Below are 26,203 nucleotides of genomic sequence, written 5' to 3'. Positions count from 1 at the left end.
CTTGGAAGGGGTGGGAGCATCCACACTTTACCCCACGCGACCTGCCATTCCGCTAACTTCTGGGTGGACCTAGGCAGGGAAGCTTAAGAAAGGTGCGCATTTGTTCTCAACTGGAGATGGAATCGTATCGACGGCTCTGGATTGCAAGTCCAGCGTGCGGACCGTCACACCGTTGTGTGGATGGGGCAGCGGGGAGCGCCTGCCTCCCCCTGTGGGGCCGTCAAACAACCGAGACGCAGGCAAAATGAAAAGGGTTCATTGATGACGAACCTAATGATGAATCATTGTAATTCTAATTAACGTATTTCGGGGTACACAAGTACCCTGAAATGATTAAAATATTATAGTTTGTCAAGTATGCTGCGGTGGTTGTAGTGATTAGCGCACTGGATGTGGATTCCAAAAGTTACCCATTCGATATGATCTCCCGGTGTGGCAATTTACATCCTCTCCCGCCTGTGTCCACCCAGTCGAATAGACGGGAATGCCGCAGCTAGTCTGTTGGCAGGTGGGTGTGGTTGGGTAACGTGCGGGTCACTGGCACATCTTCGGAGATGTCTCGCCAGCGTAGAAGAGTCGGCGCCTCCGGTGGAGGCCTCCGCCAGCAGTGGCACCAAAAAGCAATTTCAGGGCTGCGCCTTTGCCTCGTACTGCGTCGAGTAGTACAACGAAGAGCATTCTGGGAAGGCCTACAGTGGACTACAGACGCTTTGCCGCACACCCGCAGTATTATGAGACACGTCCACGTGCCCCAGTACCCCCCCCTCGCTCCACTCGGTGAGTCAAGCTCGTGCTGCTCAGCCTACGTCATCCACATGGATCTAACTAATGGATTTGCTGATTTAAATTAATTATCGCACAGTGACCTAATCAAGGGCGACTGATTGAAGGTGCAATCAATTAGTTGAGTTGATATCCCAAGCGTGCTGCATGGCTTGCCCACCCTATGTATGGATGAGTGGATGAGTGATCGTTGATGAGGTGTGTGTCTGTGTCTTTGTATGCATGGGGAGCGGTAGTATAGTTGCGAGCGCACTGCATTCCCATTCGCAGCCAACATCGGTGATGCATATCTGAACTGGTTACCTGTGGGATCTTCACCTTCGTCCTCATGCCGTGCAGGAGCTGGAATGCCTGCAGGACAAGCTGGACGAGCTGCTGAAGCCATGCAAGGACATTGTGACCAACCTCACGGAGATGGAGTCCGAGGTGTGTTGCATTCCCCCCCCCCTCCCGCCTCCTCCTCTCCTCCTCCCGCCGTTTCTAACACCGGCAGCAAAGCGAGCGCTGCGCTCGCTGTGACCACCGCGGCCATCATCCCAACGTACCCACGGCTGAATTCTCCTGACCTTCCGCGTTGAGAAAACACCTTTTGAGTTGAGCGAAAGTCCTACACGTTTCACTGGGTGCCGGGAGAAAGCTGTCTTTGATCGACCTAAGCGGGTCAGGTGACTCGGGGTAAGGGGGTGCAGGGTTGGGGGTCGGGCAGGTGTTCACTGTTGCAGCACTGAGCTCACTTTGTTGACTTGTAAGTTCCTGGGTTCAAGCCTGAGTCCGAGCGTCGACCACCGTTGGTGAGTTTGGGTTGATCGCCACGTTGCTCACGCCTCCTTCACCGGTGGAAACTTACACGAGCCGCCATCGTGCCATTGTGTCCATACAACCCGCTGCCATCATGCGCAAGAGTAGAACAGTTCTTGATCTTGGCCTGGTCAACAAGCGCCACCAAAAAGGAAACGCTGAACATTGCGGGTTTCGGTTAATGCGGCATATTTCACCCATGTTGGCGAATTATTTTTGTAACTTCAAAACTGACGATCGCGTTACAGGGCATAAAGACGAGAGCCTTCTGTTATGGCGTGAGAGCAGGAGAGTGATATGCCTTTGTCCTCCGGGACGATGCCTTGCTCACTGTGTGAGACATCAACCCCACAGGTAGTGTCTGTGTCTCATGAGACAAAATCGGGGATTGTAAAGACATCGGCTCATTCTTGGTTGAACTGTCCTCCAGCCAAAATGCTTATCCGTTGTACAACGGTTTTGCAAATAAGCACCTATATATGTGTGGCCTCTTAAGGAAGTATGTGGTGGTGTTCATTTGTTTCTAAAATGTGGCGATTTTGATTGAATTTTTGCACAAGGTTCACCGCTTCTTTATCGAGTAGTAACGACGTAACGGTTCGTGGATTAACATTGATCGTTACACTCGTGGTACACGCGCTGAATAATGCAAATTGGAATGTATTATTTCGGATTTGTAAGCGTATGCCACTGTGGAAAACATACCACGATAGATTCTGCTTGCACCGCAAGGACAGGAGAAAAAAATATTGATTCGTGAATTAAATCACGAGTCGCGCCATCGTGGCATTTCATCGAGCATCGGTCGGGTGAATTGTTGCATCACTGTTGTACGCTTCAGACACTTTGTGTTTTATTGTTGCTGCTGCTGCAGGACATTGAGATTGAAGCTCTGCTCATGAGGGCGTGCGAGCCCATCATTCAGGCGTACTGCCACGTGAGTGCACGCACACACGCGCACACACGCGCGCACACACACACGCAAGCGTCCCCGCCCCCCACCGTGTGCAGTGTTTAACAAGCTGTTGGGCCAAGTTCTGTCACTGAGCAGCCATGAAGGGCGACGCAGCAACCCAGGGGGTGTTGTGGCCAGCCCTACGCCCTCAACCGCCTTTGTCTCCCCAGTGCTGGTGTTCGTACACCGCATCTGATTTCCATGATACAGCACAGCCTTTAAACATGCTTGTCACCCTGTAGTTTTTAGTTATGGCGGGTACCGTACAAGTCTTCGTAGTTAATTGCACCACTCTGTATGAGCGGCTCGTTGGGCTGTTGGCAAAGTTCCCATGTTATTTGTGGCCTTGTTTTAAATGAAGTGGCTTTTATTGAGATCTTGAACAGGTTTTAGCCCAGTGTACTAAATTTAATAACCATTGCATTGTCAAAAACTTGAACGTTTAATGAAATACAATTGCTCTTCTTGAGGTTTTGTTTCTTTTTAATTGCATTTTTGCTGTTGAGATTGAAAAGAATAATGTTATAGTTGTATGTAGCGCCATGCATGCAAACTTACAAAATAGCTGAGCAATCACAGAATGCTGGGAAGGCAGCCAAGGCAGTAAGCCAGTGCTAGCAATTGCAGTCCTCTATATATCCAGATGTTTTTAGCTAATTAATGCATGTGGAAGAAAACCAGAGCACCCGGAGAAAACGCACGTGCTAGAGGACACCACTCCATCCCATACAGAAGCGAGAGATGATATTAGCTCACACGTCGCTGGACTGCCTTCTACTGGCAAGCCACCAACCCAACGCTCCACGATGCTGGATTACAGGCCATGTGTGTGGCCACCAATGCCCCGAGTTTAAAATGCCGTACGTCGTGACCGTGGCTTTTAATTGAGGCGCCTCCATTCTCGGCTTCCTGCAGACCGTCGCGGACGACAAGGGTGAAACGGACGACCTGATGGAATGTTTGGTGGAGAACAAGCATCAAAAGGAAATCAACGAAAAGTGCTACATCGGCATTACGCATTTCCAGCTGGTATGGGTTTTTATTATTATTTGTGTTAATAACCCACACAGCCCGAGTTGAGTATTTGACTGACGACCAGCACTGGACGTCTTGTGCTCAGCTGTGTGTGTGTACCACTTGTGTCAACCGCTCTGCAGATCCAGATGAAGGATTTCCGATTTTCGTTCAAGTTCAAGACGGCCTGCAAGGAAGACGTTCTCAAGCTGTGTCCGAACATACGGAGAAAGTGAGGCCAAATGCAACGCGTCACGTGTGTGCGTGAGCGGGGAGCAGGGGTGCAGCAGTTAGCGTGCTGCGCTACGAACCCGGCGACCCGAGTTCGATTTCCGCTCACGGCCAACATCTGTGACGATAATTTGGACCGGTCCTGGGCCTCCCCTAGGTCGACTCGGCCTCAAATGAGTACCTTGTGCAGTGTGTAAACATCGGCACTCGAGAGACGAAGGCAGGCGGGCGTGGGGGCGGTGCTTGTCTGCCACGGCGATTCTCAGACGAGAGTAAAGCCTCCACATTACTCTGGCGGGGTCCAGTCTGCGTCCGCTCACGGCGATCGTTGTTGTGTTCCAGGTCGGACGTGGTGTTTTGCCTGAGCAGCATGGTGCGCAACGACACGCTGCTGGAGAGCAAGGACCAGCGCGTGTCCGTCAAGTGCCGCAAGCAACTGCGCGTCGAGGAGCTCGAGATGGTGAGACGGCGGCGCCTCCACGCGCGCTGCGTGGGAAGCGCAACGTGAATCGCAACTGATGACGATGACGACGATGACTACGATGATGACGATGACCCCGACGCCGGGAGAGTGTGAGAGTTTGTTTTGCCCCCGCGGTGTTGGGGCCGCTGCCTCCCTCGTCCCAGCGGGGGCCCGCAGAGGAGTCGGCGACGCCGCCGTCCTGCGTCTACGAACGTGGCCGCTGTGGCCGCGAGGGTCGGTCCTGCCGCGATTCCGCGGTGCACCGCCGCGCGTGCGGTGCGCACGCTCGCGACCGTTTGAGTTGGTGGATCTAGGCGGTGGCCGTGCGTGTCGTTCAGAGAGACCGGCCCCGACTGCAGGACATGCGCCATTTTCACCGCTGCCTTTGGGTCGCGAGAGAAGATGTTTACACGCGGAGACACTCGGACTTTTGACTTGAAATTCACCCCCGCCCCCCAGGGGCACAAATGGGTACAGCACGATGTGTCGGATCGTCAGGGTCGCGTTTGGTGGGGTAAAGCGTGGGTACACCCAAATATTCCAAGACGTCTGGTGGCGGGGGAGGCCCTTGCGCAAGTGAGCGATTGCAGGGCCCCGCTGTGTCTACTCCGTGCGCCAACGTGGCGCGCGCGCTCCCGTTGAGGTGTTGGCGTTGTCAGTGAGCTCCCGTTGAGGAGTTGGCGCTGTCAGTGAGCTCCCGTTGAGGAGTTAGCGTTGTCAGTGAGCTCCCGTTGAGGTGTTGGCGCTGTCAGTGAGCTCCCGTTGAGGTGTTGGCGCTGTCAGTGAGCTCCCGTTGAGGTGTTGGCGTTGTCAGTGAGCTCCCGTTGAGGAGTTGGCGCTGTCAGTGAGCTCCCGTTGAGGTGTTGGCGTTGTCAGTGAGCTCCCGTTGAGGAGTTGGCGCTGTCAGTGAGCTCCCGTTGAGGTGTTGGCGCTGTCAGTGAGCTCCCGTTGAGGAGTTGGCGCTGTCAGTGAGCTCTCGTTGAGGTGTTGGCGTTGTCAGTGAGCTCCCGTTGAGGAGTTGGCGCTGTCAGTGAGCTCCCGTTGAGGAGTTGGCGCTGTCAGTGAGCTCCCGTTGAGGAGTTAGCGTTGTCAGTGAGCTCCCGTTGAGGTGTTGGCGCTGTCAGTGAGCTCCCGTTGAGGTGTTGGCGCTGTCAGTGAGCTCCCGTTGAGGTGTTGGCGTTGTCAGTGAGCTCCCGTTGAGGAGTTGGCGCTGTCAGTGAGCTCCCGTTGAGGTGTTGGCGTTGTCAGTGAGCTCCCGTTAAGGAGTTGGCGCTGTCAGTGAGCTCCCGTTGAGGTGTTGGCGCTGTCAGTGAGCTCCCGTTGAGGTGTTGGCGTTGTCAGTGAGCTCCCGTTGAGGAGTTGGCGCTGTCAGTGAGCTCCAGTTGAGGAGTTGGCGCTGTCAGTGAGCTCCCGTTGAGGAGTTGGCGCTGTCAGTGAGCTCTCGTTGAGGTGTTGGCGTTGTCAGTGAGCTCCCGTTGAGGAGTTGGCGTTGTCAGTGAGCTCCCGTTGAGGAGTTGGCGCTGTCAGTGAGCTCCCGTTGAGGTGTTGGCGCTGTAAACGGTGCGTCGTCTCTGCCTGCTTGCCCTTGCAGACGGAGGACCTCCGGCTCGACCCGGAACTGAGTGAAACTTGTGAGCCTGACATCAAGAAGTTCTGCAAAGAGGCCTCCTTTGGGAATGCTCAGGTACGGGTGGAGCAAGGCAGGGCGGGATGAGTTTGCTCCGTATGTTTATATATGTTTTTGTTTTTTTTCTGCACCACACTCTCACAGGCGCAGAGTGAGAAACAGCTTTTAAAGAGAACCTTTAATGTTTGTTTTATTGCCCAAACACCGTTGTTCTAGGAAGAAACTGTTAGGAGCGGACGGCTGTCATAGCGGGGGGGGAATCGCGCTCCGAGTTGTCGCTCATGCTTGGATTGTGATTTGAGGTGGCGATGCCGCTGCGTTTTTAATTACAAATCACCCCATATCCGACTCGACTGTCTACAAATAACATTTTACCAGGGGAGGCCCACGGAGCTGGATGGCTTTTTTTAAGGGTCCTGACCACAAATGACAGCTCATCGAAGTGACTCGTGTGTGACATTTCTAGCAGCCAAATACTCAAAACGCATGTTCCCAAATGTGGAGGGAAAACCTGGAGGAACCGGATAAACATCCACGTGGCCACGGAGAGAGAGACACGCAATCTCCAAATATACAGCAGCAGCAGGCGTCAGGGTTGGGATCGAACCCACGACCTCCTGCATACCAGGCGAGGTAGTTAACATCTCCTAGCCACCGTGATGATGATGAGAGAGAGAGACACGCGATCTCCAAATATACAGCAGCAGCAGGCGTCAGGGTTGGGATTGAACCCACGACCTCCTGCATACCAGGCGAGGTAATTAACATCTCCTAGCCACCATGATGATGATGAGAGAGAGAGACACGCAATCTCCAAATATACAGCAGCAGGAGTCAGGGTTGGGATCGAACCCACGACTTCCTGTACACCAGACGAGGTAGTTAACATCCCACCACAGTGGCGCCCTGACTGCCTTACCCTGGCCTGTACCCCCCCCACCCTTCACCACTCCCAGGTGCTCGAGTGCCTCAAGGACAAGCGGAAGAACCTCAGCCCCAAGTGCCACGAGAAGCTCTTCAAGCGTGAGGAGCAGGAGATGTCTGATCCCGAGATGGACTACACGCTCATGCGGGTTTGCAAGCAGATGATCAAGGTATGGAAGGCCCAGTGCCTTTTCCGCTGCACAACAAATCCACGCCAGGGCCGTGCCAAGCCGCGTACTGACCCACGTCGCGCCCAACGGATGTGGCGTCAGCCCCCCCCCCCTGGCCCTGCCTGCCTCCGAACCAGATTCGGATGTCTTGTGAGGCCCGCGTAAAGCGGTTTGGGTCTGGCTCTGCACAGCGAATAGCCAGCGGTAACCACCCGGACGTAACACGAGGACCCCGCGCTGGCTCTGCTCGGATGTGCCAGTGGAAAAGGGGTACAAATGGCTGGACCAGTGCCTTGCTATATAAGGGTGCCTGATCGGCACCGATCGGAGTGAAGTCTGGGTTCAGATTCGTGTGTGTGTGTGTGGTTTCACTGTGTACTGTAGCGCGGGTCTGAGGTGCTACGTAAACAAACGACGACAATTTGCGCGAACCGATTTCCTACGTCGTATACGAATAAAAAATAACGTATTCTCTCGCGCGCGCAGAACTTGACGCGTGTGTCATGAGTGGTAGAATCGTGAAGTGTGCGTTGTGACGCTAAGTGGGGGGGAGAGTTTGGATGTCCGACGTTGCTTTGCCTCCACAGCGCTTCTGCTCCGAGTCGGACCCTCGCGACATCATGCAGTGCCTGAAGCAGAACAAGCACAGCGAGGTCATGGACCCCAAGTGCAAGCAGATGATCACCAAGCGGCAGATCGTGCAGTACTCAGGTGGGGGCTGGGGCTGGTGAGGGGGGTCCGCTCGATAGCGGGCGTCGGGGCGCTCGTCCCCTTACCCGGCGACGATGCGATGACATCACCGATGTCAACGTCACGATTCGATTCCGTCATCGCTTTCTTTTTAGCTCTTTTATGAGCGTTTCGAGAGCAAACTGGCTGCTAGCTTTTCAGTATTTGATATGCTAGCCATTAACATGTATTTCCTAAACTCTAACGATAATTTCAATCAACGATGGTTTTCGGGAACCAATTAACATTGTTAACCGAGAGTCCGCTGTATAAACAGCAATGTGTATGTCTTCATATGGAGTTTGGTGAGTGAGCGAGTGAGCCAGTGGACAGTTTCAGGAGTAAACCTGTTCCGCTACTCGCCAGAGAAAAGCAACCCCGTCCATTTCGCACAAAGACGTTTTCGTTTCATTCCCGCAGACTATCGGCTGAACCCCATCCTCAAGAAGTCGTGCAAAGGAGACATCCCCAAGTTCTGCAAGGCTGTGCTTGAGCAGGAGAAGAACGATGAGGAGTTGGAAGGAAAGGTCATCTCGTGCCTCAAGCTCAAATACGGCAAACAGGTGGGGCCGGCCGGGGGGTTTAGTTAATTGCTTAACCAAGCGGTGAATGTTCGCTTGTACGCCCGCTCGTACGCATCGGTAGCTTCAACGCTAAGAATAAATAACCCTCCTTGTCATCAACGTTACCCAGCGGTCGCCGTAGTGGTGATGTTACTGCCGCCGTAACGTTGGCAACGCATGGAGGTTTCAGCGCTGTCCCCGGGTTTTGTTTGAGTAGCGATCCACTTTGACTGTTAATGACACACTGTGTTTGCATAGCTCACGATGTGCAAAGGCAGTGTTGGCTTCTGTGACTTGTGCTTGATTTCTCAATGTAATACATGGTGGATCAATGATGATGGTGACGGCGATGTTGTTTAAAATGAGACTTTAATATCTTTGCGAGCGTGATAAAGCTTTTCGTATCCACGGGACGCGCATTCAATATCCGCAATCTGGAGCAGGAGTGGGCCTGCTAATGGCGGGTGTCAGGTTTTACATTTGCACTAAGTGGCAGGCCCCCACAGTGCCCTGCTTGTTGCACCGTGAGGCTCCAGCAGTAATTACCCATCAACCTTTCGGAACCCTCAGGGCGCCTTTGCCTGGCTCATTAGCAGAGAGACGACTAAGTGTAAATTGCCCCAAGCGTGTTTCACATGTGTCGTATAGATAGCTTTGTGCACGCTGGGCTTTAATGAATAGTGAGGGTGCCTAACGGAGGTGGTGTGGCGCGTGCGTTTGCGTGGGGAGCCGTGGTGTAGCGATTAACGCGCTGCGCTACGAACCCGGGTCCAGAGTTTGATTCCCGCTCACGGCCACAACCGGTAACGATTATCTGAATCGGTCCTGAGCCTCCCCCTAGATCGACTCGGCCTCAAATGAGTACATGGTGTGGTGTGTAAACATCGCCACTGGGGAGACAAAGGTGGCCGGTCGTGGTGCTGGCCACTCACCCCCTCGTGTGGCGTTCCGGCCTTCATAGGTGTTCGCTAACAGCATTTGCTCCTACAGTCTGTTAAGACTTTACCGGGGGATCTTTGTTTTGTTGTTGTGTTGCACAGCGTATGTCCATGGACTGCGAAGACCAGATCCGCCTTGCCATCCAGGAGTCTGCTATGGACTACCGCCTGGACCCTCAGTTGCAAATGCACTGCGGCGACGACGTGAGTCTCAGCTTGACACTGGCGCACACGCACACACACGCACGTGTATTGAGGACATACAACTGCATTTCTATATCAGTGGCACCGTGTTAATTAGCGCGCTGCACTCCAAACCCAGCCACTGGAGTTTGATTCCCAGCCGTGGTTAAAACTAGGGGCAAGCGACGTCTGAGCTGGTCCTGGATTTCCCTCGTCACAAACACGCACGCGCCAAGTCACGGTGCGGGGGGGAGGAGGTGGTGGGTGGGGGGGGGGGGTTGGGGGGCCTTCATCCAGCAGTGGAGAGACGGAGGGCGGCGCTCACGCGAGCCGTGCCCGTGTCTGTCTCCCAGATTTCGAAGCTGTGCGCCGACGAGGCTGCGGCGCAGGAGCAGGCGGGGCAGGTGGAGGAGTGCCTCAAGATCAACCTGCCCAAGATCAAGAGCGAAGGCTGCCGCACGGTACGGCGCCGTTTCCCACGTTGCCAATCCCGCCAGACCCTACCCCGCCGTGCGCCCGCCGCGTTGACCTCCCGCGTTGACCTCCCGCGTTGACCTCCCGCGTTGACCTCCCGCGTTGACCTCCCGCGTTGACTTCCCGCTGCACGCCAACAGCCGGCACCCTGCGTTCCGCACACCGCTCAGGCGGTGGGTTGGGCTCCATTCGCTCGGTGCTATTCTGCCGATTGCTGCGGTGCGGTTTTTAGCCGTAGAGTACACGCCGTCCTCTTCACGGTGGACGTTAAAGAGCCCCCCCCCCCCCCCCCCCCCCGATGTAGTTCCACACACGCGTGGGCGATTGTGTGCCGATGTCGCGGTCAAAAGTTGTCGTATTCTGAAGAAAAAAAAAATCTATTGGGATTACGCACAGCAACTTCGCCCCCTACTGGGAGACTACCGCAGATGACGGCTGTAAAACGGCGCCTTCGTGATAGCCTCGCGCCATAAGAATGTCGCGAATGCCACATGTACTTCGTAATGATTATTAATCGTACGTTGTTGACAAGCTGCGCCCCGCTGTGTCGCGCAGGAGGTCTTCAACATCCTGCAGGAGAGCAAGGCGGACGTGTTCGTCGACCCCGTGCTGCACACGGCCTGCTCGCTCGACCTCAAGCACTACTGCGGGGGCGTGGCGCCTGGGGAGGGCAAGCGTAAGCTCCTACCCCCCCCCCCTCCCCGAGGCGGACCCCGGACCGTGCACTTGCGGTGCCCTACAGGACACTGACCCTGTGACCAACTGTCCTTTTGTTTGTTTACCGTTTCATTCCAATTTGGCTTTCGGTGTCGTCGTTGTGACGTCTTTTTCTGCACCTGTCTCTTATGCCGAGGGGATGCGTGGGTCGGTGGGTTGGTGGGTTGGTGGGTGGCGTGGGTTGGTGGGTGGCGAGGGTTGGTGGGTGCGATGTGTGTTCGTTAGTGCGCTGCCCTACGAACCCGGTGATCCGAGTTCGATTCGCACTCACGGCCACCAACACCAATGACGAATATCGGAATTGGTCCTGGGCCTCCCCTAGGTCTACTCCACCTCAAATGAGTACCTGGTGCGATGTGTGAAATTAACATCGACACTGGAGAGATCAAGGCGGAAGGGCGTGGTGCTGGCCACCATTCACCTCGCCCGCCATGCCGGCCTTCATAGGTGCTGTTCGCTAACAGCACTTGTCCCTACAGTCTGTTAAGGCTATGCGGGTTGTCTTTTTCTTTGTAGAGATGTCATGTTTACTCGAATCACTGGATGACAAGACAGTCCGTCTGCAGCCCGAGTGCAAGAAGCGGCTGGTCGACCGCAAGGAGATGTGGGAGTATGCAGCCAAGGTAAGCATTGCCTGTGACGGCCAACACAAACGCTCATTACGGATGTCTGTCGCCACGATGTCGTCATGGCCAGCACATTGTACTTGTTGCCCAGAGGTCACCGATTCAGCCTCCCGGCCTGACGGTTGAACCAATGGACAAAGTTTCTGCATTCAGCCTCGCCTCGGGATCGACGGTACCAAACGGGTACACCGTAGTTGGTCGATCGGCGGTTGGGGTAAAGTACGAGTACGCCCAGCTCTTCCAAGACCAGCGTGGAAGAGTAGACCAAAATACCTTTCCAGAGGAAGCGACAGCCGCTTGAGTGATTGTTGTTGTTGTTGTTGCGTCTCCTGCCGCTGGCCGCCAGGTGGTGCCTCCCGACAGCTTGGGGGAGCTTGCCAAGACGGTCTACGACTCCCCGTCGCGCACGTACTTCCTGATCGTCATCCTCGCCGCCATCTGCGTGCTGTTCGCCTTCGGCCTGCTGTGCGGCCGCATCACCAAGCGCGTGGCACGCGATGTCAAGGACAGGTAGAACGCCCGCCCGCCAGCCAGCCAGCTCGCTCGCCCCAACCAGTCAACGATCCTACGGCCACGCGTTTGTTGCGTCGATACACGCCAGCAAAGTTGCGTGCGGTTGTTCTCCTCTTACTGCCTCTAGCGTCGTCTACTGCGGTCTTTCTTCTCTGTCCACTGCTGCTGTCTGTTGCTCCTCTTCTTTTGCCATCGCGCTCTCACCGTGTCCGTCTAACTTATCTGTGGTGCTTTCTGTCTATCCTCATGTCTTGCTCGAAGTCTTGCAACGCTGTCGCGCTCTTTCATCTCTTGGGTTTCTTTCTCTTCCGAGCCTCTCGGTGTGCGAGCTCCTGGTTTTGTGTTGTTGTACTGCGGATCGTCTTTGAGCGTCTCCACCATAGCCCCCTTCATGTCACAGCGCACATTCCCATCGGCACTCCGACCGTAGGTCCAAGACAATTCTTGGATGGGCGTCTTGTTTCGATAACTGTGAGCGTTTGCAGGTATCTAACCGGCAGTCTCGTGTTCTCTTAACTCAAGCTCCGTCTCTGTGTTTATCTCGTGGACCGATTGTTCAAAGTGTCACACTCTTGACGACACAATTAATTGACTTCATCCGAAATACTTTTTTATTTTTATTTGTTTATTTGCCCTTGAAACTGAGAATTGAGATTTGTAACGGAATGCTGTTTGGTTCTCCCAACCTTTCCAATGCAGTGTGCATGTGGTGACATTGTAGCCAAGCAAAGCTGCGCTTTAATTTTTGTCTGAAGAATTCCCTATTTTTCAGAAACAATCTGCAAAATCCGGAGCTCTATGTCGCTACATACTTTTCAATCGTGCGCAATTGAAGCGTAATAGTGTTAGATGATACTTGTTTAATCAAGTGCTGGATACAAGTTGCTGTTCACGTTGTCAGGAGGTGAAAGCGCCATCGCCTTGGTTGAGCTCGTTTGATTCAAGCGTGTTGGTTTTCATTTTCTTGTTTTCCTTGGGTTACTCGCGAGAGGTAGTCTTTCAAAAGTGACGATAGTTGCGAGTGTAATTCTGCCTGGGAGTTGGGCGGGCTGGTTTGATTGTCGCGCTGGATCTTAAAACGCCTCGCTGGATTTGTGTGTGGCGTTGGCGATGCTCGTTACGTGACAACGAAACCAAACTCTAAACGTCAAATCGCTACGTGCGGAGTGTTGGTCGATGGACACGTTCCCCGTGTGTCCCAACAGTTGAGATTCCCAGCGTAAGATTATTCAATCTTCGGATTCCCACGTATTTTTTTGGGGGGGGCGGCATTTAAATACATTAGCGAGCAATACATTTTTCAACTTCGTTCAATTACATTGGCGGAACGAATGGACCCCCCCCCGGCCACCCTGCGAGTTACGTAGCCTGCGGTTGTGTCGTTGCAAGCATATACTCATTCTACAATTGTGTCTCGTGCCCTTTGTGTTTAACACAAACGGATTTGTCCATCAACCGGTCACCTTACAGAGAGCCAGTGGTTACATTTGTTTAGGTGGAACTCAGCTTATCGTATTGGGTACCATTTTTGTGTGTGTGTACATATAAAAACAAAAATATCATTAGCTGTCAACCCTATAATCTTAAGCCATTAAAACCCATTAATCGAGAAACGGTCTAGTTACTGATCATTTAGTTTCAGGGCACAAATGTACAAACGGGTGTATTTAATTCTAAGAAATGTGGTCAAAAAGGTTCTGTTGGGATACAATAATATTATTACTGTTATTTTTAATGGCCAGGTGTGAATTTAATAAAGTAATGCGGTTTGTTTGGGAAAGAGCAGTCGTCCTTTGGCTTTTCTTTCATAACACGATCGCTCTGAACCACGCACAGAATCTGCTGTGCATCCCCCGCCCCATCGAGTTCGTGGGTCTCCCCCTATAATCAATCGAACCACTGCCCGGAAGCACAAGCGGACGACGTGGAGGTGCATCGGTGACGTCGCGAACCCGCTCCGTCCGCTTAAAGCGCGTCGGGCCGGCGAGACGGTGGCCAAAGGTGCAGTCGTCGCCGTGCGGCGAGCCTCGCTTGCTCTCTCGGTGTCCGCGTTGCCACGAGCTGCTAGGGCTGTAACCACGGTAACGACGCGGAGGTGACTGTGGCCGTTCTCCGAATGCGCGCGGTCTACAAAGGTCCGGGGCTGCAGCAAGGGAGGGGGAGATGGTTGTGGCTCCTCCGTCTCGCCTGCGCCGCAGTCAACTTCCCAACGATTCAATTTGCGTAGTAGTAGTCTCGCTAAGAGGTTGCGTCAGGAGGTGCAAAAATGTGCGAAGAGTTAATTCTCACTCGCCTGATGGAGTGACGGCATGCGTGCCCGGGGACACGTCGGGTTGATTTGGCGACGGCGAATCGAGCGCTTGTCGGCGTCGAGCGTCTCGTCGACCGTTGGGGGCGGCTCGTCACAAATCGATGTGCTTCTAGTGTTGCCCCCACTGTACGTTGTCTCGGCGTTTCGCTTCACGTGCTGGAGAAAAAGTTCCCCGGCGCGTGGAAACGAAACGTCGGACATAGCACCGGACGGCGCGCGGCGCGACCCGAACACGCTTCGGGAGAGCCGCACGGCACAACGGCAAGAGCCTGTGCAGTGGCGGCACCAATAGCCGTGGTGGCGAGCAGGAAATGACAGTCTTCCCAGATCGCGATCACGTTCCTGCTTCTCTCCCACGGGAGCTGCGTCGCACCACCGCCTCGTCGGTCAACTGGAGCTCAATGGGAACCCTTTTTCCACTGGCACATACGAGCCGAGCACAAGGCCCCGGTGACGCGGCTGGTTTTCCACCGGCTATATGATGCCGTGCCGAGCCAGAACCAAACCACGATACGCCGAACTTGCAAGACGTCTGAATCTGGCTCCGTTGCAAGTAGGGCCAGGGGCTAACGCCGATGACACGTTCACTGCGTGCCACGTAGGTCGGTACACTGAGGACACGCAGCGTCGCTGCATCCCCCAGTCGCATCTCAACCTGTTCATTACATGTACCATCAGTCGTGTACCGCTTGGCTCTGCTTCGTTGGAAAATGCATTGCTGGCAGCACCGAAGCGGTGCTCCGGACTCGCACAGCACAGCCCTGGCACGCCCGAGGTAGTGCAGTGGAACAGAGGCACCGCCGCAGGGCAACGCTCGTGCTCGCACCCGCCCGTTCGCACCGCTGCGTCCGGCAACTCCCGGCGACGCGCAGTGGCGTGCGCGCTTGTTGACGGGCGTCCACCGCGCTCCTCGGTCAGTCTCACATCCTGAGTATCCCCCCCCCACCCACCCCCAAAAAAGAAATGGTCCGAGCCGCAATAATGCATCTTACGCGCACCACCTTCCCTACCACTACAGAAATTCTGTTGTTACCCTGAATGTAAGAAACAAGCTATTTGGCTGAATGAAGGCACTCTGTGGTACTGTGAAGCTTTAGCTTTTGAATGCTTGCAGCATAAAGTTACTTTGTTTTCCAGAGTGATGATAATGAATTTAGAGTGATCTTAATGGATTTGCAAAGTACAATACAATGAAGATATCTTTAATTTTTCAATATTTTGTAGCAACCACGTATTAGTACGTGGTCACAATTTGCTATTTAATGCGTGATTTTTTTAAATATATATAAACCCTCCACCCACCACTCCCACCTCCACTCGTTGATTCCTAATCATTCAAAGTAGGAATGCTTTCCAATCTGGGAATTCTGGAATTTTATACTGGCTAGGTAAAGCGGTCTGGGTACGGAGAGGGCTCTCTCAGCGGAGGTGTGTGTAATTATTATTCTTGTTCTGGGCTTTTCGGCTGAATGCCGAACGTTGGTCTGTTTTGTTTGTTATTTTTCACGTCTCGATTCGGTGTGCGTGCGTGTGCTCGCTCGGTTGTTTACTATGATTTCGGGGGGGGGGGGGTATATCGGATGGGGGACGGGTCGGACAAAAATTATATTCAACGTGGGGGGGGGGCAGTCGTTGACAATTATTTTTTGCATGACTCAGCTGTGAAATTAAAAAAAGAAAATCTCTGGGTTTGATAGCTGTGTTTTTATTGTCATCATGATTATTCACTAAGAGTGAACTGTTGGCCACGAGCCTTGAAACCAGAGGTTGAGTATGGTATTGCCATTCGTGGCTCGTGAGCGAAAGGAGTTGGCTCGCTGTTGCTTGTGATGAGATGTGTAAATACTGTTTGTCTCCCAACTGGTTTGAAGTGTCGCGTACGGAGCGCCCGAGCAGCCATCGCGGCCTCTGGCATGGAAACATCTCTTGTCGTTTTCTTTGTCGTGGCTTCGTGCGACTTCACAGCGAGGATTTTATATCGTCCGTAATTGGCGTCGGGACCGATGTCGCGTTTAAGCTAGCAAGCGGGGAGTGATGTGCGATAAGGTGAGAGCATTACAAAAAAAATTACATTCAAACGGTATCAGAACATGTGAGTGGCTGGCTTCATAAACGCTGCAGGAAAATAAAATGTTTTACTAAAGACTGTGCTCCTATTGTTGTCATTGCCGTGTTATAAACTCACTACATTCTGTTGATGTGATGGGCACATGGGAGGTGGCTTGGTGTGGCCAGGACCATGCCGGCCCCGGCCGCCTTTGTCTTCTCAATCCCAATGTTCACACACCGCTCTCATGGTACAGTACTTGTTTAGGGCCGAGTTGACCTAGGGGGAGACCCAGGACAGATTCCCATATCGCTCGAGTGAAGGGCTTGAGGCCGAGTGCACAGAGCGAGCTGCGGCTCGGCTGATCCACGGTCACCGTCCCAGTTTCCCACCGTGGAGCCTCAATCCGCTTGATTGCAGGTGACGGGGGCGGGGGGAGAGTGCGTGATGGGGAAACTGCAGCAACTGTTGCCAATGGCTTCGATTGCTGGCAACGTTTTACCTGTAAATGCCCTAGTGGGTCGTGGTTTAGAGTCTTCATCGGCTCTTGCCTGGTTCTAAATACAGTTGATGATGATGGATGGTAAAATGTGAACCTCAGTTTTGTGTCAAGCTGGAGGGCAACGGTCGCAACAATCCCAGCCACCCCTGAGTTCAATTCCTGCTCACGGCCGACCCCAGTGATGATTATCTGAATCTGGTCTGGGCCTCCCTAGGTCCCACGTGACCTCAAACGAGTACCTGGCGTGATGTGTAAACATCACCACTGGGGCGTGGTGCTGGCCATACCCCCCCTTGTGCTGTGCCAGCCTTCACCGGTGCCCGGTTACAGCACTTGCTCCAACAGTCTGTTATGGCGATATGGGGATCGTTGCCTGTTATCGTAAAATGCAGTGAGGATCTAAACAATGGCATTCTCTGTGTATCTCTTTGTATAAAGATGAGAGCGAGACGATGGGTGATGCTCGTCACACTTTATTAGAGGCTCCTTCTCAGCACAGCAGCTCCATCTCGGTGGCCCTCGCTCTCACACCCCGGTTGGAGCATCGCCACCGCCCACAGGCGGAGAGTGAAGGCCACGGGAAGAGTCGCCGCAGAGAGGCCCCGCGCCCCGCCAGGGACGCGGCCGCTCCGGCCCGCTTGGCGCTACGCTCCTCCGTGAGCTGCCCGTGGTCGACTCTGACCGAGCTTATGGCTCGGGTGACGATGTTGCATTCATCAGGAAGAGGAAGATGCGCCTTTACAATCGGACAGGTCGCCGTCGACCGCCTACGAGCAGAAGAGGGATTTGTCTGCGAGTCGCTGCGAGTGCACCGGGCACGGTGCCGGGGACGTCTCTGGGTATGGATACGAAGGCGCACACTCCTACACGGAGGCGGAGATGTCTCTGCACGAGTACCTCCTGACATAGGGGGCACTTGTGTAGAGGCTACTTGTGCTCGTTTTTATTCATTAGAAAATTGCTGTCAATTTTCATGCCTTTAGCCCCCCCCACCCTTAAATAATAAATTTGTCCCCCACATTTTCTTCATTCTACTGATCTCTTCCTAACTCAACTCAACCGTTAAGAGCGATGGAATGAGAGCGTTTAGACTTTAGAAACACCCCTTAAGGTTAGTAAGCTCAAAACCTTCAAGTGAGTTTTATTGACCTAGGTCAAAGGTCATAGGTTGTGCTTGCTTGGCGGTGAACAGAACAATGAACATGACTCGAGCGAGGGCTGTGACTGACTGACTAACTAACCAACAGACAAATGCCGTTTCTCAAGGAGGAGTCGCCGCGCGGTACAGAGAGGCTGAGCGTGGCGAGGCTGGGGGCGACGGAGACGCAGCTCAGCTGCTGCCCAGCGTGAGCTTGTCGAAGAGGTACTCTCCCGTCGTGGAGTGCGGCACGCCCAGGCGCTTGAGGTTGGTGACGTGTTCCCCAAGCTGCTTGATGGACTCCACCTGCTCCTCCAGGAACTTGCTCTCCAGGAAGTCGCACAGCTGTGGACACAACAACAACATCAGCCACGGCTTCATTGGTCAGGGAGACGTTTCATGGGGTGCGGTGGTCGCTCAAAGTGACCAGCGACTTGGCGGTGAGAGCCACGGACTTGAACGGCGTGGTCGTGGAGTGTGGCCGTGGGACCGAGCGGGGGGACAGCTTCGTGGCGAGAGAGCCGCGGGTTCTGAGAGCGACCGCAGGGTGCTTGAGACCCGAGCCACCGAACGTACGAACCTGCGGGTCTTTCTTCTCGCTGGCCAGAGCGTGGAGATCCAGCAGGGCCTGGTTCACGGTCTTCTCCAGCTGCAGGGCGAGCTGCATGGCCTCCAGGCCACTGCCCCACTCGTCACGCTCCGGCTTCTGCTCCCACACGGAAATGAGACGTACAGAATCTCTGGCCGGATTTTCCAACTGGGCGGCTCACGTGCCAAGCGCGGTGTCTCTCGTAACGGCCCACCGAGAGATGCGGCTGGCGGAGAGCTGACGAAATGCAGAGTAATGGGATGAACGATCGGTGAACGTGAGGTAGGAGACGAGAGTGCGGTGAAGTAGGGTCAAATAAACACGTACCTTGATGTCCTGGAGCACGGCGCGCCCGCCGCGCTTGTTCTGGTACTCGAGCAGCTTCTCGGCGTGTTCGCGCTCCTCGTGCGACAGATCCTTGAAGAACTTGTGGAAGTGCTTCAGGGCCACGTCATCGCGGTCGAAGTAGCTCGCCTGCGGATCGCACAAAGAGCAGCGACGGTGAGGCCAGAAGCACACTCGCGGCACTGTGCCTGTCATCGTCACCGTCCTCATCATCATCCATCCGTGATCTATCCACTGCTGGATGAAGGCCTCACGAAGTCACAACCATCCATCACGGTCTCACCATGCAGCAATCCACACAGCAGCTGTGCGCGATGTCATGATTGTGTACATGTTTGTGAAGGTGTACACCAGTAAATGTTGTATGAGTGTCTCTCTGTCAGAGTTTGTGTGTTACTGTGAGATCTAGGTCTGGCTTACACAGAGGATGTTGGGTTCATTGTCACAGCGGGATCGAATCCATCTGCAATTCACACCTCCGCCAATTCTCACCACTAATTATGTGATGGTCAAGTTTTCTAGCTTCAATCTCTGGTAATTTTAATGTATCACTTTGACCATCTTGCGATGAACATTACTCCCGGTGGCCGGGCTGAAGGAAGATGAATCCCCCTCTAGTTGTGCGGTGGATCAGAGGTCACGTGAAGGGGTCTCAGAGGTAGCTCTGCGACACCCGCTTCCTTGGGCCGTTCGCTAACACGGAGGGTCGCGACGGGCTCCTCGTCTTGCGGCACGAACCCCGATAGCGCAACGTGGAGCCGGTTGGCAGAACGCACAACAGAGATGTTTTTAATGACCTCTGCAAAACCGAGCTGAATAATGTAGAGTCTACATGGCAGTGTGCCAGAAGAAGTTTGCTTTTCATCGGCACAGTACGTATCACATGCTCCCAACATGGAACAGAAACTTTCACAGTGACAGGGAAACTGGAACAGAATCTCGAAATGAGCATGGGGATGGTCATGCTTGGAATGCCAGCGATTCAGAAAGAGGAACGCGCGGATGAGAGAACGTGCACCAGCCAGGGGCGTCGAACTGGCCGCTGGGACACGAGGGCTTCGAGGGCAGGGCGCGAGATGGGACGATGGACGGCGGTGGAGAGTAACGATGGAGAGGCAGCCAAAGTAGCGAGGGGGGACGCGTCTCGGAGGACGTCCACGCTGGAGACGGAGCGGTGAAGGCGACGCGTGTGCAGGTGCTGCCTCTCGCACCTGCGCACGAGCCGGCCTCGTCGCATCTCTGTTGCTGCATCTCGTGAGAGATGCAGCAACGACCTGGGGAGGCCTTCATCCAGCCGTGGATCGAACATGACCGATGATTCTAGATTTTAAGCTTTCGTGACTGCAAGGATTCATACTCTTAGGTTTTTTCGGTAAAGTCACGTCGGTAAAAATAAAAATAAAAAATACATAATAAAAATAATAGAAATAATATAATTATTTTTATTTTTACCAACGTGACTTTACGGAAAAAACCAAAGAGTATGACCGATGATGGTGATGATGGTGGTGACATGCGGGCCCGATGGCCTCGAGGCAGCGGCACTCACCAGGGACAGGTAGACGTATGAGGCGTAGAGCTCCTGGTTGACCTGGCGGTTGATGGCTGCCTCCACCTCCTGGCTGAAGTTCTGACGGATCTGGGACGTCATGTTGTAGTTGGTGTGGTAGTTGGTCACGTTTGAGAGTTAAGTGAGAAGACACAGGGGGTGAGTTCTGTTCAAGCACTGTTGAAGCAAGAACCGCGTCCTGTGCAGGCTCCAGAGACTGTGAGCGGTGGAGGAGAAGCTGCGACTTTTAAAGACGGACGTCGCTCGCCATTGGCCGGACGGCCGCCTCCTTCCTCGCCGTGGACGTTCGTCGCCTGGACACGGGACGTGAAACATTAATCTGCGATGGGTGACGCATCATCGCGCTTGCCGTGCTGCTGAGGCGAGATGATACCACCGTGGTGTCGAGTGGACGTAGGGATCGCGTAACTTACGATCTGCTTTCACACTGACAACTCGGGCATCTCTGGAGTCTTCGCTTCCACGAGCTGAGTCGCCATGAGTTGGCACAGAGCGCTCTGGGATCCACGGTCTATCGACTGCTGATGATTTATTTCGCATCATCATCATGCGGCGCAGAAGAGAGAATATCAGCAACTTTGTACCTGCGGCAACACCACGGGAAGGGGAGTCGAGTCGAAGATGTAATGCAAGGAAGAGAGAAATAAGACTGGGAAGGGGAAGAGAGCGGATCAAGAACGGGAAATGATAGAAAAGGAACATAAAAATGCGAGCAAGGGGTGAGGAGAGATCCGCGGTTCGGGTGCTTACGTGTGTGTGGTACGTCAAACACTCCGTGTTTTGAGTGACAACTTCCACGTACTGTACAGTAAACCAGAATACTAAAATAAATGTTTTGTTTTATGATCTATTTACAGTAAAGAGAAATGTTTGTCGTCATATAAAATGGTTGATGTCAAGCGAGCCGAGAGTAACAATTAAAATGGAGGCTGTTGTTGAAGTGTCAACACTCAACCGCAGCATGAAGTCTTCCTTCTAAACATGTCGGTGCACATGTGATGGTGTACGCGGAATGGTGCACACGTAATGGTGTACGCGGAATATCCGAAGGCAACGGCGTGACCTTTAACCTGAACTGCCGCAGAGACACTGAGCGACCACGTTTGGAGAGCGCCCGGTTTTTATTTCCATCAAAGACCTTTAAACACCAACACCACCACCACCGTCGTTTTCCACGTGAAAAACACCACGGGAATCGAAACGTTGGAATGGAACACTTCGGTGGTCCGAATCTCATCGAAGGGATCGACACCCATGACAGATCTGACATCGATGTCACTTGCATTCAAAACGTCGACGGTTGCCGATCGATCGTCCATCCCGCGTGGCTTGCCCATATCCCTGCGCCCGTGGCCAGGTGAGGACTCATTGTCGCCAGCTTGCCCAGCTGCTGCAGCAACACACGGGTGATATTGCTTCACGTGACGCTCAGGTGACGTGAATCGTCGCTGCTGCTTCTGCTGCTGCTCCGTGCCGTGCCCCAGGTCACGTCCGCACTTCCCTTCTCGTCCCCGCCCTGTCCACAGCGCTGCCTCGTTTGTGCTGCCCGTGTCTGTAGGCATGCTGCCTCGTTTGTATCGTTTGTCTGGTGCATGCTGTCTCTCTCTGTGTGCTGTCTCATGTGTTACACCTGCCTGGCGCGGACTCTACTTCATTACAGGGGCGTGTCTGTGTCCTGTCCATTAGTTGTACTGTGTCGCTTGTACTGTTTTGTAAGTTGTCTCGTGTGTATTTTCCGATGTGCACTGTAGTTTGTGCTGTGCATCTTGTTGGGATTGTCTGTCTCGTTGATGTTTTGTAAATGCCACCTAGTTTGTCTTGTATGGCTTGTACAGTACGATCTCATTTCAGAATATGTATTAATACTGGAGGAATCCGATGAGCTATAAATCTTTTTCACAGATGTCCACTCTAGTTTTAATGCAGTTTGTACTCTGGCCTGTACTCTCCCGTGTGTACTTCTGTCATATTTGTACTGTCTCGTTTGTCAATTATATTTCATTTGTACAAATCTCATATTATTGTGAAAGTTCTCATTTGTACCGTCGTATGTGCTGCTCTATTTTGTCTCGCCGTCTCGTCCGCACTGCCCTGTCTCGTTTGCGGCGTAGCTTTTTTAAAGTTAATGTATTGTGGAAGTCTACCAGTGGTTCTTAACATTTACTGCAGCCTTGCACCCCAATCATTTGTTTTACGATCGAGAACCAATGTTAATCAATACAATGGGGGTTGACGAAACAGAGTAGTTGTGCTCATGTGCCCGTGCTGAAAATTGTGTTTCGATTATTTACTTTCTGGCCGTGTCTTGCACCCCCAGAGCGTGCCTGGGCCCCCCGGTTAAGAACCACTGATCGACACATTGTACTTTAGAATACATAATGCGATGTCGAGTATAACAACATGCACTCGAACATGTTCATAGCCTGTAACACCACGTGTTGTCCGCATGCCTGTCAGCCCCTTATCTCAGTGCCCTACCTTACTGCAGAACAATCCAGACCTTACTGGTCACCACGTGCCCCTTACACATCTCAACGTTCATCCTACAAAAGTCCCATCACAAGGGAGAAACACAAATAGATTAAAGAAATTGCCCGTATTGAAACGACTTGCGCCGTATGGACCTGAACTCAAATCTCCCTGTGCAAGAACACGGGGTTCTAAACCGATTGGGGGTGACAGCTTAGAATCCGACTGGCTGGTCGAGGCTTGGCTGACAGGTTGGGTGCGTCAGGCGGAAAAAAATGAAATTAAAATGAATAAAAAATAAAATAACAAAAATCACGACGTTTCGGAGGCAACACAAGTCTCCGTCATCGGGTGGGACCGTCACAGCTAGATTTACTGTATCAAGTGAGGCTGGGATTCCAAGATGGAATCCCTGCCTCACTTGGGATTCCAAGATGGAATCCCTGCGTCACTTGATACAGCAAATCTGGCTGTGACGGTCCCACCTGATGACGGAGACTTGTGTTGCCTCCGAAACGTCGTGATTTTTATTATTTTATTTTTTACTAATTTTAATTTCATCTTTTCTACCTACGTGACTTTACCGAAAAAAACTAAGAGTATGAATCCTTGCAGTCACGAAAGCTTCAAATCTAGAATGAATGCGTCAGGCGGTTTGAGTGTCGCTTCGTTTTGCTGACGACACCCGGAGCCACCACGGTCAGGTCGGGTCGCATTCCACGCGGCGCCAGGTGTGGCAATCGGCGCGCTGTTTTAGGGGCAGTTCAGTGCCCGCAGCGACCGCTGCTCGCCGTGTCCATTGGCCACACGCGCACATCCCACCCGCGACAACAACAGGTTTATTTTATTTATTTTATACCTACGCGACTTTACCGAAAGAACCAAAGAGTATAGGTTTATACGGGGCTGTGCTGACGAGACGTAAATGGTTAATGAGTTGCCGCGGGGTTGCGGTCCTGCCCCCTTTAAAAAAAAAAGTTTCATCTTTCATTAATGTATTCTCCCTTGGGCACTCGAAGGTGTTGATGACTTTCGTGTTGTTCGTCTCGGCCCAACGTTGCTCGCGACATTTGACCACCGATTGTCGGTCATTTCAGAGGGCGACGAAGGAGTTTCTACCGCGCGATGGGTCACGTCGCGAGAGAGAACTACCACGGACAACCCACGTGGGCCTCTACGCCCTTATCGCCGTACAAGTCTGCAGTGGTTGTCACAGGCAGGGGGACGATGTCGTTTCGTGCCATCCCAAATGGATAGGTTGCCGGCAGTGCCGGATGAAGCGAGTGCGGGGCCTGTAGGATTTGTTATAAAGGGGCCCTAAATAAAAAAAAAACACCTAAATATTCAAACTTGCATAGTAAAGTAATTGTATCTTTTTCATTTGCTATAAAGCCAGATAATACGACAAATCGCAAACTGTGTAAACACCCAGTCGTTCATAAAAGTTGAAGGAGGTATAGTACTATAGTAATAAGGCAAGTGCAGAATCACTGAACCGGAATTTATAGCTTGAAAGCATTTAGCGCAGGCCCCTTGAAAGTGCGGGGCCCGTAGCTACTACACATGTAGCTACTACACATGTAGCTACTACACATGTAGCTACTACACATGTAGCTACTACACATGTAGCTACTACACACGTAGCTACTACACACGTAGCTACTACACACGTAGCTACTACACATGTGGTACACATGTAGCTACTACACATGTAGCTACTACATATGTGGTACACATATGTAGTAGCTACCTCTGCTACTCTGATAACCCGGCGCTGGTCGGCCTGGTAGACGGCGGCGTCACCACGAGTGGAGGCATCAGCGAGCGACACTCACGGGGACAAAACTCGCGGTGGCAGCGGTAGAAGAAGAGACGAGGAGGACACTGACCACTCGTATCAATGCGGATAAGAGGAGCGGCGACCCACTACTCTGTAGAGTAACATTGGTATAAATGCTTGTTACAATATGAACAGCGCATTGAAAACGTGTACTATTTTGTGTCCTGTTTACAAAGTGTGTTCACACGATGATTGACAGGGGTGTAAATTATTTTTTCGACAATGTATTTATATAAAGGTACTGCAAGTAAGTCGTTTTCAGTTTTAAAGGCATAGTTTAATAAGACAACACTTGGCACCATCCTTAAAACCATTGGTGAAAAAGAGCAAAGTTTTTGTTTACACTATAATATAATGTTCATACGAGAGCCAGGGGCTTATTGAACCGTGGCTCCACGCCAGCACACAATGGCCGAACTCGTTTTCGAATTGCGATTAGAGGCAGAAATGAGATCAAGTAAAATTACCGGAGACCCAACCGCAAGTTAGAGCAATAGCAATGACGATTGTACGTGTGAACTTTTTTCGCACCGCACGGAGCCAACGGTGCGGGAAGGAAGAACAAAAATCAACAACAGTGAATCACGTGATGACCTTCGGTGGTCTCGATGTCTCCTGTGACCCGTGGACGAGAACAATCGACCCGATTCCGTAGAAGACCGGTGGAATAAAGTTACCTTTGTGCCGATTCTTTGTAGACCAAGCCGAGTCAAAATGAATCCGTGTACATCAATGCAGTCGTCCAAGCGCTCACAAACCGAGGCCTAAATAACAAAAACGAACATTCATAGCTTGGGCAGGGCACTGCCGACGAGGGCCGAGACTGGAGATGGAACGACAGCCAAAGGTGGGAACTCTGCCGAGGGGAAGACCACAGCACAGAGACGGAGCCATCGGCTCGCGTGCGGGAGCTCGTTGTTTGGTCGCCACGTCGCAGGACTGTGAGGGACGTCGACAACTTTGGGGAAAGGTTCATCCAGCAGTGGACAGACTATGGGTGATTATTATAAAAAATGTGCACATTTTGCCAACTCATGCTGCCGCAGCATTGTGAGTCACGCGCCGCGGGTCAAGTCGCGTGGTGTGAATGTCGCTGTTGGTGTCGTTTTACGGGGAAGCGTTGATCCCCGGGGGGGGGGGCTCTCGGCCACCCACAAGTTTCACCGCAGTGGGGACGCAGCGGCAACACCGCCAACTGCACTGCCATTCACACGACAGCCATTGTCACTGCCCTGCACGTGCCACCATATCACAGTGTCTAACCCTTCACCATCATCTATCTACTGCTACCTCAAGTCCTCTACCAAGCCGGAGCCATCTCTCACGATCCTGCAACGCAACAGTATATCACGCTCCTAATACAACGGAATAGAAGAAGTATTAACCCTCTAGACTCCGATCGCACTGATTAAAACCGCTCATTAACACCCGTGCAAACAGAATAACGGGAAATCTAGAGGGCAACCAATCATATGGACAAACCAGGTTTGGGAACGATTTCTCTACCAATTGACCATACAGTATACAATTGAACATATACTTATTATTTATAAACGCAGACCATTATAACCCAACCGAGATGAATGTCATCATCGCAAGGCTGGGCACAACACATTGATACACCGCTCTAGCATCGATGTTCTGCGTCCGATCAACGTGGACATTCTGACATCGATGTTGATCC

The 26,203-nt window shown here is 52.7% G+C and overlaps 2 protein-coding genes across 2 annotated transcripts in view; one reads left to right on the top strand and one right to left on the bottom strand.

Moving 5' to 3' along the window:
* Positions 1–13,488, top strand: part of GLG1 (golgi glycoprotein 1) — a 57,676-nt gene extending 44,188 nt beyond the window's left edge. The window contains exons 13-26 of the mRNA XM_078617496.1: positions 1,123–1,209; positions 2,456–2,518; positions 3,452–3,565; positions 3,694–3,782; positions 4,124–4,241; positions 5,836–5,928; positions 6,828–6,965; positions 7,553–7,676; positions 8,115–8,257; positions 9,298–9,399; positions 9,732–9,839; positions 10,408–10,528; positions 11,086–11,192; positions 11,542–13,488. Coding sequence (XP_078473622.1) covers positions 1,123–1,209; positions 2,456–2,518; positions 3,452–3,565; positions 3,694–3,782; positions 4,124–4,241; positions 5,836–5,928; positions 6,828–6,965; positions 7,553–7,676; positions 8,115–8,257; positions 9,298–9,399; positions 9,732–9,839; positions 10,408–10,528; positions 11,086–11,192; positions 11,542–11,709 — 1,575 coding nt within the window. The 3' untranslated portion in view covers positions 11,710–13,488. The remainder of the gene's footprint in view (positions 1–1,122; positions 1,210–2,455; positions 2,519–3,451; positions 3,566–3,693; positions 3,783–4,123; positions 4,242–5,835; positions 5,929–6,827; positions 6,966–7,552; positions 7,677–8,114; positions 8,258–9,297; positions 9,400–9,731; positions 9,840–10,407; positions 10,529–11,085; positions 11,193–11,541) is intronic.
* Positions 13,489–17,025: 3,537 nt separating this feature from the next.
* On the bottom strand, positions 17,026–20,900 carry LOC144735092 (ferritin heavy chain B-like). The gene is made up of 4 exons (XM_078617499.1): positions 20,190–20,900; positions 18,623–18,769; positions 18,287–18,412; positions 17,026–18,051 (listed from the first exon to the last, which is right to left on the bottom strand). The coding sequence occupies exons 1-4, from the start codon at positions 20,289–20,291 to the stop codon at positions 17,899–17,901; spliced, it is 528 nt and encodes a 175-aa protein (XP_078473625.1). The 5' UTR covers positions 20,292–20,900; the 3' UTR covers positions 17,026–17,898.
* Positions 20,901–26,203: the final 5,303 nt, after the last annotated feature.

Source organism: Lampetra planeri, chromosome 54 (assembly GCF_965212315.1).
Source record: "Lampetra planeri chromosome 54, kcLamPlan1.2.h2, whole genome shotgun sequence".
NCBI classification, from domain to species: domain Eukaryota; kingdom Metazoa; phylum Chordata; class Hyperoartia; order Petromyzontiformes; family Petromyzontidae; genus Lampetra; species Lampetra planeri.
The sequence above is the reverse complement of the archived record's forward strand: the minus strand, read 5'-3'. Positions and strand labels throughout refer to the sequence as shown.